General features: G+C 42.8%; 1 protein-coding gene across 6 annotated transcripts in view; it reads right to left on the reverse strand.

Annotated features, from left to right (window-relative positions):
* The window catches only part of ABRAXAS1 (abraxas 1, BRCA1 A complex subunit), a 7,198-nt gene extending 1,286 nt beyond the window's left edge, over window positions 1-5,912 (reverse strand). For 3 of the 6 annotated variants that reach the window (XR_008576809.1, XM_054823487.1, XM_054823486.1), the window contains exons 1-8: window positions 5,774-5,912; window positions 5,004-5,094; window positions 3,589-3,625; window positions 2,655-2,721; window positions 1,789-1,982; window positions 1,026-1,145; window positions 635-719; window positions 26-134 (exon numbers count right to left, since the gene is read on the reverse strand). Coding sequence is in view for 5 of the 6 variants with exons in the window: in XM_054823487.1 (XP_054679462.1) it covers window positions 26-134; window positions 635-719; window positions 1,026-1,145; window positions 1,789-1,982; window positions 2,655-2,721; window positions 3,589-3,625; window positions 5,004-5,094; window positions 5,774-5,860 (790 nt within the window). In the remaining variant the exon portion in view is untranslated. Of the gene's footprint in view, window position 1; window positions 135-634; window positions 720-1,025; window positions 1,146-1,788; window positions 1,983-2,654; window positions 2,722-3,588; window positions 3,626-5,003; window positions 5,095-5,237; window positions 5,316-5,773 lie in introns of those variants that run through there. The other 3 variants (XM_054823489.1, XM_054823490.1, XM_054823488.1) reach the window with 3 other exon arrangements.
* Window positions 5,913-12,174: the final 6,262 nt, after the last annotated feature.

Genomic DNA, 12,174 nt, shown 5'->3' on the forward strand with positions numbered 1-12,174 from the left:
CTGGCATTGCATTTATTTAACTTACCTGAACAGCTTTGTTGCTTTTTCTTCTTTATTTCTTCTTTTAATTGGCTCACTTCTGCTAAGAGTTTCTCTACAGATCGTTCACTGACTTCTACTGTAGAGCATATTTTCTGCAAGGAAAAGAGCATTTGATAGGATTAACAGTATTCACAGAAGCTGACTTAACCTTGTTGCAAAATCCTTAAAGGTACTTGTGACTAAGAGTTGGACACAAAGTAGTAAAAAGCTTAAGTAATGAGCTTCATTTAGATTTTAAAGATGATAACTTAGACTTTGTGTTGAATGAAGTACAAGATGCTTTACTTGTTCCCATCTAAGCAAGGAGCTCTGACAAACTACAGATAGTGCTCCTTCAAAATAATCCTCTTGTGAGAATTTATCAGTGGACTTGAGGATTTATCAATGTACTTTTGATCAAATGAAAACTTAAGTTTTCAACTTTGAGAGCTTAGTGTACAGGTACTAATAGTAAATGGAACTCCCTCATCTTTCAATATGCCCTTCCAAGACACGGCTTTGTTTCTCATTTAGTGCAAGATGGTATGCCCTTTGCTTGGCTTGCTTTTATAGTACTGCTGAAAATAACTACTGGCAGGTATGCCTGTCTTACCTTCAGTTCTTCCTGCAGGGTGACATACATCTTATTTATCTTATGAACCTCTTGTAAGGATCCATCTTCATAAAAGAATTCTGAGCTGTGGACCAAGAATATAATTGTGTAATTGCAAGTTAATGATCCCAGTGCTTACTTAGAAGCTATAATAAAGAAGCATTTTGAGCTTCAACGCTAGTGCCTATGAGACAGACAGCTGCTCTCATGGCAAAGTATGGGACTTAACTAATTTCCAAGTACCTTGGAAAAGTAAACTGCAGAAAACAGGTCAACAAGTGGGCAGGGTATGGCTATAGCATTTGCAAAAGCACTTATACTTTCATAGAAAGATAATGATACTTATCTTAACTGAAAGCTACAGCTATCAGTAATATGACATATATTGTACCTGTGTTGTCTCACTGCTCTCACAAAACCAGAAGATACACAGGAACCAGACACTGTTCTGTAACCTTGCTGTTCTGCCATACCCAAGTTGGTAACCACCAAAGGAACTTTCTGGAAAAGACTTAAAAACAGAAGCATGAAAACACGATTTATTAACATCCAGAAGGCTCCTCTTCGATAGCTAAAAGTTTCTTGACCATTAAGCACCCCAGATGGAGGTTTACAGTATAGTTCTTGCTAAATGTATTACATTGCACGTAGATGACTACTTATGGCTAAAGGCAAAAACTGCAAGAGCAACAAGACTGAGCAATGCCTCTAGCTTTTTCCCATTTCTGAGTATAAGTCAATAATGCAATACTTGGTGCCCGTAGGCTAGGCTTAATAAGCATGTCTCTGAAGATAACTGAAAGTTACTACCAATATCAATATTTCAGTGATATCCGAAGATGATTACCATGCATCACTGAAATCCTATACACATAACCAAATTGATCAAGAACAGCTTATGTGCATAAATGAGCTGACAGTGTCTGCCTGTTGACACTGGCACTACAGATAGTTATAAAGGCAAATCCCTGAACAGAACTCTAGGGTAAGATTTCAACTGGGCTCTAGCAATATAAGGAATAATCTTATTTAATGTGTAAGTTTCAAGGGTAAAATAAACAGTGTTAATTCAGGTGCAACAAAGAAAAACAGTTCTAAGTTAATAGTACATGCTGTGCTACTGCTTTATTAAAAGTAGAGAACAAACCAATTACCCTTCTTGTGGCCGATGTAAGGCATGTTCCAGTCTGTAAGTAGAACAACTTTCTGTCATCACACTAGAAGTTAATAAAAGGAATACAAGGCCCTGATTTGATAGGTGTGATTGTAAATTCTTATGAAGAACTCTTTCCCGGAATGTCATGGTCTGGTCTGTGTTACGTCTGAATTTGTACCATCCTATTACACTCTGCGGGCAGAAGAGAAAATTCATTATTACTGTTGAATCATGCTGTCCCTGTGTGTCATATTGAAGCAAGTTAGAGTACAAAGTCACTAATCTGAATTGCTTGGTGATGTGTGCATATTCAAGCAGTTAGTTAACTTCAAACTCTTAAAACATCTAAGCCTAATTCCAGTATGACAACTTCTCTCTGTCCTTCAAAACCATGTGTTGAACTGGCTTGTCTTTTGAGCTTGTGCTCAAGCTGAAATTCTGCAAACTTGGTTCTGTTATTTTGCCGTTTGTCTCTTTCCAGCTTCTACTTTTTCCTTGTGAAACTTTATTCTGTGGAGAAGACTTTTTTTTTTTTTTGGTCAAGTGGTGCTTAACCACTTAAGTGAGCTGACCTCAACTGATCTTAAGCTAGGAATCAGTAGAATTCTTTTGGGATATTTGAACTGTTCACTTGAGAAATGAATAAGAAAAAGAAGTTATGACATATATGTGGGCAAACCCTAGTCAAAAATAACCTGCTTTCGGGGGGAAAGGGGATGCAGCTGCCTTGATCAGCAGTGTGAGGGACTAAATACAAGATTTAAAAAGAGGGGAGGAAATAAAGCTTGATACAAGAGGTATCCAGAACAGCCCCCAAAATCTGAGCGAGATCCTTGGTATGGTTTAGGTTTGAAAATAAAATACCTTCTTACAGCCTGACAGTATTTTCTTCAGGGCAAGTTCATTCAGTTCTCCTGCAGAATTATAAAAGCTAGAAGAAAATTAGGATAATTAGAGGAACAAAAATGCTGCTGTAGAAAGAGTTATTCCCTAGCAGTCTGGCAATCATCTTTAATAGCTTTTTTCCCCTGGTAAGCATAATGATATGCTGACACAGCTTCTCTGCTAGGACAGTGCAGTTAATTTCATTACACAAATAGCTATGTAGGTGGTCTTGTACAGCCCAGATGCTGTTCTGGCATCACTGCTACTGGGAGACAACTTAAAGGTAGCATTTATGTTTTCTCAACTACAAAATAATAAGATGCCTTCAATATGATACAAAATGCCTTTCTAATAACATCTGGGCTTATCAATTTTCAGAAAGATTTGAGAAGGAAATTATGTTGTGATTCTCCCCTCACAGGGGTGTAAACCTGTACAGCTGTGTTCCCATCTATGATGGAACTCTAAATATTAGTCCTAGAAACTACTCCTGCCTTGGGGCTAACAAGTGTTTCTTTTTCTGACTCTCTTAGAAGCTCATGGCTGATGCTATGGTTTATCTCTCTTTTTTTTTTTTTATTTTTTGAGGGTGAGGTGTTGGGATGTATGCTTTTAGAAAAGCAATGTTTTTTTTTTCAGTATGTTGACATTATTCTGTAGTTTATATGGTATTATAGCTCACCAGAAGGTGCAGTATGCCATATTTCTATATGCATAGATAAACACCAAAAAAGGACTTGAAGAACCAAAATAGGAATAACATAATGCATTTTTGCATCTGTAATTCCAAGGGGTTGATATGGCTACTGTAGTTACAGCTGGGTGATTTTCTCAGTAATGTAATATAAATTTAAGTCTTAAAGCGTTCACGTTAGGGTTAACTTTTTCATATCTGTTTACTTAAGATTCTTACCTGAACAACTGGTAGCATGGAATATGCTTCTGTATATCTGGAAAGAGAAAGTAATATTACTCCAGGTTCCTAAGTTCAAGATGTATATTCTTTTGTATGCTATAATCAGAATTAAACTGGTAGAACCAAGAATTATGTATAATTTCTTAAAATCAAATGCACTAATATCTAATTAAATAAGGTTAAGAAAGGAAACATTTTTAAAAAATACTCTAATTCATTTTTCAATGTAAACAGAAACACTTATATGAACTGTATTTTTTAATACTTTCTTCTGTTTTGTCAAGTGAAAAAAATCAAATTAGCCACTTTATTTTTTCCATCGCTTCTGTCAAGTACAGGAGTAGTATGTAATATTAAAAGTTTCACTTAGTTACTCTGCAGCAAGGCATGGATGCTGTTAGTGAGAAAGATGAGGTTGAAGAATAGAAACCCATGGGGTAGATGATGAGAACTGGAAGACTGACTACCAGAAAAAAACCTGGTAGGTGATCTAATGGCATTCTAATCCTTTTCTTCACCTAAATTCTCTACTACTTTCATTTTCACAAGTTAACTAAAAAAACCCCAACCAACCAAAAAAAAACCCCCAAAACAGAAACTTCGGAGCAACTAACTCTGCCTATGAGAATGTGATGAGATTCTGTGTAACTTGATCAATGCCACCACAAAAAATTCCCCACATTTTTGGTTCAGCTGTGAGACTCACTGGAGGAAAGTGTTACACTTTAATTGTATCCTAGAGTAAAACTATAAAATGGGATGCAGTTTCTCACTACCATGTTTTCAGGAAGATTGGAAAGAAGGCACTTTGTTCTCTTTCTTTTTGTGTACCTGCATTTTAAAGGAATGGAGTTAAATGCCTGTGCGTGTATACGCGTTTTTGTTAAGGGCTAGTATAAAATGCATATCCACTCCAATCCCATGAAGACCATAAAGAAAAATATATGTAGCATCTGCTCAATTAAGTATGTAAATAGTTTGCAGCCTTCACAAACAGTATTTTATAAGCTCCAAATTCAGTAATAGATGCTAACACATCACACTTCACCTCACTGAAACAGGCCAAGTTTTTCCAGGGCGACTGTACTCCAGGGGAGTTTGTGACATGAAGACAAAGAAGGAGCCTAAGCCCTGAATTACCTTTAATGTGACACAGTATTTAGCAAAGTGGAGCTATTCAAGGAACTAAGAAATGGTATTTCTGTTATTTTCTATAGTAAAATTGTATTTTTAAGAATTAAAATGTTACAAAATAACCCTTCCATGTGTTTTTTTTTTTCTAATCAATGTGGACTCCAGGATCTAGCAGCTTTGATCTTGCTGTAAGGTGTTGACTGCCCTCATTCAAAACTGTAAGCAGTCATATAATTGCCTGAAATCAAGTGTGGTATTAGAAATGTGGACAGACTAACCGATTGTATAAACAACTTCAACATCATCCATTTGTGAGTCAGTAATGCTGTTCTTGGCTTCACCTTTCACATCTCCAAGGAGAAAACCTTCCTTTAGAGGGGGAGAGAAAAAAAAAAGTTCACATTAACAGTAGCTTTGAACAGGACTTCTCTCTGTCTGATATTAACAGTATAAAAGCTGCCAAAATGAACTTTTTTTTAAAACAGAGTAGGTTCTCACTCATTTTGCGATACCTGCCTGTATTTAAGAAAAAAAAAAAAGTTGTTTTCCTTTCCTCGTGTTTTCATGCACAAGTGAACAGGCTGTGGCTGTAACAGGTGCTGCCTGCCTCCAAGGCTTAGGCCAGAAGGCCTGACCAGCACTTCGGTCAAGCCTTGGCAGACAGGGCGCTGCTGCCGCTACGCCGGGTGTTCGGTGGCCCACACCTCCACGTTTTAAAAGAAAAAACCTCACATTTTCCCGGCATTAGCGCGGAAAACAACCTCCCTTGCAGCGGGGAGGGAACAGTGCAAAACCGCGCTCCAGCACAGCATGCAGCGAGGCCCTGGGTGTCCGTAGGGCCCTCCCGGGAACAAGGCTTGGGGCGGGAGACAACGCGCCCTCCCGACAGCCAGGAGAAGGCCCGGCGGCGGGCTCCGCCATGGCGGAGGCGGGCTGCCCGCGCGAACAACGGCCGCCCCTCCCTCCTTCGCTCCCCCCGCCCGCCGGCCCGCAATGTCCCGCCCCGTCCCCTGCCGCCCCTCCCGGCGGCGGGGCCCGCGGCACCCACCGTGTCCGAGTCGGTGCTGAGGTGCTGGAAGGCGAGGGCGCCGAAGACGAAGCCCGAGAGCAGGGCCGACGTGCTCTCGCCCTCCATGCCCCCGACAATGGCGGGCCGCGCCGCAGCGGCGGGAGCCCCCAGCGGCCGCCTGCGGCAGGGCAGGGCTCGGTCGGGCACATCCCGTCCCCTGAGGCAGCAGCGGGGGAGAGAGGAGGTGGCGTGCGGGCTGCAGCCTGTCCCGAGCCGCTCCGGCGGCGGAGCGCGGGCTCTCGTCAGCTGGCTGCCCTCCCCTCACCGCTTCCTCTCCTGCTTCAATCCTCCCTCGCCCTCCCGGCATTTTCCCGCCTCCTGCCCGGCGAGGCTCACTGCAAAACCAGCCCTTTTGGTTTGCCTTAAATGGTGTAATTCTTACGTCTAAATTTCTGGTTTGCTTTTACCCTTAAGGTGCAACAATGCTCTGATTTAGGAAGGCTGTTCAGTTCCCCCAAATCTCATGAGTGGCTTCTGGACCGAAGGATTGGAGGTGCAGCAGCAGGGGCTTGTTCCTGAAGGCATGGTGAGGTGTCCTGGCCTCAGGGATGCCTGCCAGTCACCTGCCTGCAAGCTCCAGGACCTGACATAGCTCCAGGCCGAAATTCAGGATCTGTGCTTATAGAAGCGCCTCACTGATCTATACTAAGAGCTTTAGTTAAGCATCAGAACAGCATTTAAATGGAGCTGCCTCGCCCACATCATCCAGTTGGGACTGTGGGTGGAGTGACATGTATTCATGTCTTACAGAACCGTGGAATGGTTTGGGTTGAAAGGGATCTTAAAGATCATCTAGTTCCAAACCCCTGCCATGGACAGGGACACCCTCCACTAGACCAGATTGCCCAAAGCCCCATCCAGCCTGGCCTTCAACACTTCCAGGGATGGGGCATCCACAACTTCTTTGGGCAACCAGTCCAGTCCCTCGCCACCCTCACAGTGTAAGAATTTCTTCCTAACATCTAATCTAGATCTACCCTGCTTCAGTTTAAACCCGTTACCCCTTGTCCTATCACCACATGCCCTTGTAAACAGTCCCTCACCATCTTTCCTGTAGGCCCCCTTCAGGTACTGGAAGGCTGCTAGAAGGTCTCCCCAGAGCCTCCTCTTTGAGCTGTTGACTGCAACTCCTTGAGTGCGACCATCCAGCCAATTCCTTATGCACTGAGTGGTCCATCTGTCAAATCCATGTCTCTCCAATTTAGAGACAAGGATGTCATCCAGGACAGCGTCAAATGCTTTACACAAGTCCAGGTAGATGACATCAGTTGCTCTTCTCATATCCACCAATGCTGAAACCCTGTCATAGAAGGCCACCAAATTTGTCAGGCACGATTTGCCCTTAGTGAAGCCATGTTGGCTGTCACCAATCGCCTCCTTATTTTCCATGTGCCTGAGCATAGTTTCCAGGAGCATCTGCTCCATGATCTTGCTGGGCACAGAGGTAAGACTGACTGGCCTGTAGTTCCCTGGGTCTTCCTTTTTCCCTTTTTTAAAAAGACAATTATGTTTCCCCTTTTCCAGTCAGTGGAAACTTCACTGGACTGTCAGGACTTCTCAGATATGATGGAGAGTTGTGTAGCAACTTCATCTGCCAGTTCCCTCAGAACACATGGATGCATCTCATCAGGTCCCATGGATTTGTACACCTTCAGGTTCCTTAGATGGTCTCAAACCTGATCTTCTCCTACAGTGAGTGGTTCTTCATTCTCCCAGTCCCTGCCTTTGCCTTGTGCGACTTGCATGGTGTGGCTAGAGTACTTGTTGGTGAAGACTGAGGCAAAAAAGTCATTGAGTACCTCAGCCTTCTCCATATCCCAGGTAACCAGGTCTCCCCTATCATTCTGAAGGGGGCCCACATTTTCCCTAGACTTCCTTTTATCACTGACATACCTATAGAAACTTTTCTTGTTGCCCTTCATGTCCCTGGCCAGATTTAATTCCCTCAGGGCTTTAGCTTTCCTAACCTGTTCCCTGTCTGCTTGGATATTTTCTCTGTATTCCTCTCAGGCTACCTGCCCTTGCTTCCGCCATCTGTAGGCTTCCTTTAGCTAGTGATGTGCCCCAGGGTTCAGTACTGGGTCCGATCTTATTCAACATATTCATCAATGACCTGGATGAAGGGACAAGAGCGTACCCTCAGCAAGTTTGCTGACAATACAAAACTGGGAGGAGTGGCCAACACACCAGAAGGCTGCACTGCCATTCAGCGAGACCTGGACAGGCTGGAGACTTGGGTGGAGAGGAACCTAATGAAATTCAACGAGGGCAAGTGTAGGGTCCTGCACCTAGGGAGGAACAACCCCATGCACCAGTACAGGTTAGGGGTTGTCTTGCTGGGAAGCAGCTCTGTGGAGAAGGAGCTGGGAGTCCTAGTGGATAACAAGCTCTCCATGAGCGAGCAGTGTGCCCTTGTGGCCAAGAAGGCCAATGGTATCCTGGGGTGCATTAAGAAAGGTGTGGCCAGCAGGTCAAGGGAGGTTATCCTGCCCCTCTACTCTGCCCTGGTGAGGCCACATCTGGAGTACTGGAGTAACTTCTTTACTCTGAGGGTGACAGAGCAGTGGAACAGGCTGCCCAGAGAGGTTGTGGAGTCTCCTTCTCTGGAGATATTCAAAACCTGCCTGGATGCGATCCTGTGCAACCTGCTCTAGGTGATCCTGCTTTAGCAGGGGGGTTGGACTAGGTGATCTCCAGAGGCCCCTTCCAACCCCCGCGGCTCTGTGATTCTGTGTTTCTGTGAAATGTTTGATTTCATCCCCCCACTGGGACTATAGGTATGCATATTCTTAGCATTAGACATTCATTTCCTGACTCTTGAAATAAGATGTATGCTCCTGTTGTCTTTCAACGGGTGTTTCCACAATTTTGGGGTGTCTCACATGTATTTTTAGCTTGCATATAAAATTAACCTTTTTGTGTAATTTCTTTTACCTTGAAACTTGTTGGCAAGATTTAGGAGAATGGTTAGTTCTGGCATATTTACTTTAAATAAAATTCCTTAAGTATTATTTAAAATATATGTGAACTGTGCCAATATTTAAAAGAGGAAAATTGTGATTCTTACCTTTTGTCACAGTGGAGAGAGGGACCAGCTAAGACTTTTATTTCTCAACATACTCATAAATTATCTATATCTCTCAATAAGAGGGTGATGAGCTCCAGATGAGCTACAGAATGATTGACAAGATTAATGGGAAAGACCTAGTATGCATTTCTTGCAATGCAGGCCAATGGCATTAAATGAATGGGTAATAAGTACAACACAACTGAAGTGATGCATTGCAACAAATGACTCCATTATGGACCACGGTGCCACGCTGGAGGCAAGAAAATTAGATGGACGTGACCAGCTTCCATAGCCATTTGTGGAGAAAACGATGAAAGTGAACTTGAATGCTGACATCTTTCAAAAATTGCTCCAAAGGACTCAGTGCTGTGATTGCAGTCACTCCTAAGCCAGAACTGTGAGAAAATTTTATGCATTTAATCAATGCAATGAATGTTGGGCATTGACAGATTATTCTATTGCATTCAGCATCATTGATATGCAAACGATATACAAGATTTATATTGACAATACATGAGCTATATATTGAAAGTCATGTAATGCCTACGTATCTAGTGGGTATCTATAAATTTCTGAGGCAAACAGATGTAGTCAGAACATGTAGTGGAGTTCCCACTTTTGTGATACAAAGATGCAAGCCTGTTGTAAGCTACAGGATATGATAAATAAAGTTCTGTAATTGTTGTATTTATCTTGTGTGGAAACAGTAATGCTTCTGTGGTCAGAGCTAAATGTGTTTCAGTCATCCTAATGAGTGATACAATACTTAAACATACTTCTTCAATGTGTTCATAATCCAACTGTTGATGGCCGAACATAAACCATAAATAGCACAATCTTACTGTGGTCAGACATAAACACAGATCTGTATAGCGGTGTAGATGGGATCTATGCAGACCTAAAGAGCAGCAGACATAGATCATTTAGAGTATGGATGCAGAGGAGTGGATATTTGCACTTTAGTGTGTGAAGACAGTGTAGTTTCCATAAATAAATATTGCACCTAACATTGCTTAATATGCAACAGGTGATATTTAAGGTTATTCTGGCCTGTTGGAGGATTTTTCACAAGTGAAGCATGAACCTCAGTCTTCATGAATGTTGAAACAAAACTACCACAGATTATTTCACCCTTGAGTAGCCATCAGGTGAGGAGTTTGCTGAATGTGGGAAGATATAAGGAAAACCCAAAAGGGCCTTTTTTTTTGTTATAGCTGGTTAAAGTTTAATCAAAAAAGAGGTATTCTTAGTAGTTTTCATGTGTGAGTACACACATCAGAATTACTGGAGTGCAGAATGCTCTGGTCAGTCCTGTTTGAAAGACTTTCTTATCATGCAAAACATAATCCTGGTACCACTGGATGTTAATAGATGCTGGGAAATCAGCCCAGATTTGCTCTTTTGACTTTGTGTCATTGACTTACAGGGCTTTTCTAAGTAGACAAATCTGCTTTGCTGTCTTTGTAGCATGGCAAAACTTGCATAGAAATACCAGGGAGCCCTACAACTGGAGTCAGAAGAACAATTTTCACAACAGTAACAGCTTTATGTGCCTAATGACAATGCTAGGGTGTACTTCTAGGTGCAAGCAGCTTTTGATCATGTTGCAACTCAAAACAGGTAAACAATATACTCAAGATCAACTGATAGAAGATTGACTATGATTGATAGTTTTGGAGCCTATTGTCATTTGCCTCAGGTAGAAATATCTCTTTGTTAACCTGTAGGGAATGTATTATTTCAACATCTGAAGCACCATCTGGCTGAAGCTGATGTGTCAGTGCTCTTTTGGAACAGTATCTGCTAGGGACATATGATGGTCTGGTAGTCTGACAAGAAAGGTGTTGAAAGAAAGGCAGGCCGGGATTGTCTTTTGGAGTCACTGGGATACTTAGTATTGGACAGTAAGGAAGCATACCTGGAAAGAGTGGTTCCCAAAATTTTTGTGACTGTGTGATTCCTTCTTTTTAGAGGCCACATCAAGTGTTCTTCCTAGTCCGTGTCCACAGTAGGTAACATATCAGAGGGAAGGCAAAACCATAGTGTTGCTCCTTGAAAGCTGTTACGTCCTATTGCAGTGTTTATCTGTTCACAGTGTATATGCACCTGCTCCATAGCCTTTTCCTCATCCTTTCTCACTGTTTCCCCCCATATCCAATAAAGGATGGAGATTCTCCTTAGCTCTCCTTTTGTTGTTAATGTATTTATAGAAACATTTTTTATTGTCATTAACGGCAGTAGCCAGATTAAGATCTAGTTGGGCTTTGAACCTTCTAATTTCCTTCCTGCATAGCCTAATGACATCCCTGTAGTCCCCCTGAGTTGCCTGCCCTTCTTCCAAAGGCCATAAACTCCTTTATTCCCTGAGTTCCAGCCAAAGCTCTCTGTTCAGCCAGGCCGGTGGTCTTCCCTGCTGGCTCGTCTTTTGGCACATGGGGATAGCCTGCTGCTGCACCTTTAAGATTTCCTTCTTGAAGAATGTCCAGCCTTCTTGTACTCTTTTGCCCTTCAGGACTGCCTCCCATGGGACTCCACCATCCCGTCTCCTAAAGATGCCAAAGTCTGCCCTCTGGAAGTCCAAGGCAGCAGTTCTGCTGACCCCCTCCTTACTTCTCTGAGTTGAAGTCCCCCATGAGAACAAGGGCTGACAGTTGTGAGACTTCTCCCAACTGCTTATAGAATATTTCATCTGCCTCTTCATCCTGGTTGAGTGGTCTATAACAGAGTCCCATCATGATATTTACCTTGTTGGCCTTCCCCCTGATTCTTACCCATAAACACTCAACCCTATCATCTCCATCGTCAAGCTCTAGACAATTAAAACACTCCTTAACATACAGAGCTACCCCACCACCTCTCCTTCCTTGCCTATCCCTTCTGAAGAGTTTATAGCCATCCATTGCAGCACTCCATTGTGCGAGTCATCCCACTGTGTTTCTGTGATGGCAACTATATCATAGTTTTCCCACTGCATAATGGCTTCCAGCTCCTCCTGTTTGTTGCCCATGCTGTGTGCATTGGTGTAGATGCACTTCAGTTGGGCTATTGAACCTGCCATCTTTTTTAGGAGGGAACCCTAATTCCTACATGACCATTCTCAGGCGCTTCTGTTGTTTCTAACACATGAATAACCTTTGCGTCTTTGCTGCTGCATGGATCTCCATCCCCTACCTCCACTGAGATGGCAGACTGAAGGACCTTGCTAGCACACCGTCCTGCAAACATTGGCATGCCGCCCCCAGTCTTATCTCTAGTGAGAGGCAGAGGTCAGTGCTGTGTTTGCTTCTCCTTGCAGTGAAAAAAAAAGGAG

This window comes from Grus americana, chromosome 4, assembly GCF_028858705.1.
Source record: "Grus americana isolate bGruAme1 chromosome 4, bGruAme1.mat, whole genome shotgun sequence".
In the NCBI taxonomy this organism is placed as follows: Eukaryota; Metazoa; Chordata; class Aves; order Gruiformes; family Gruidae; genus Grus; species Grus americana.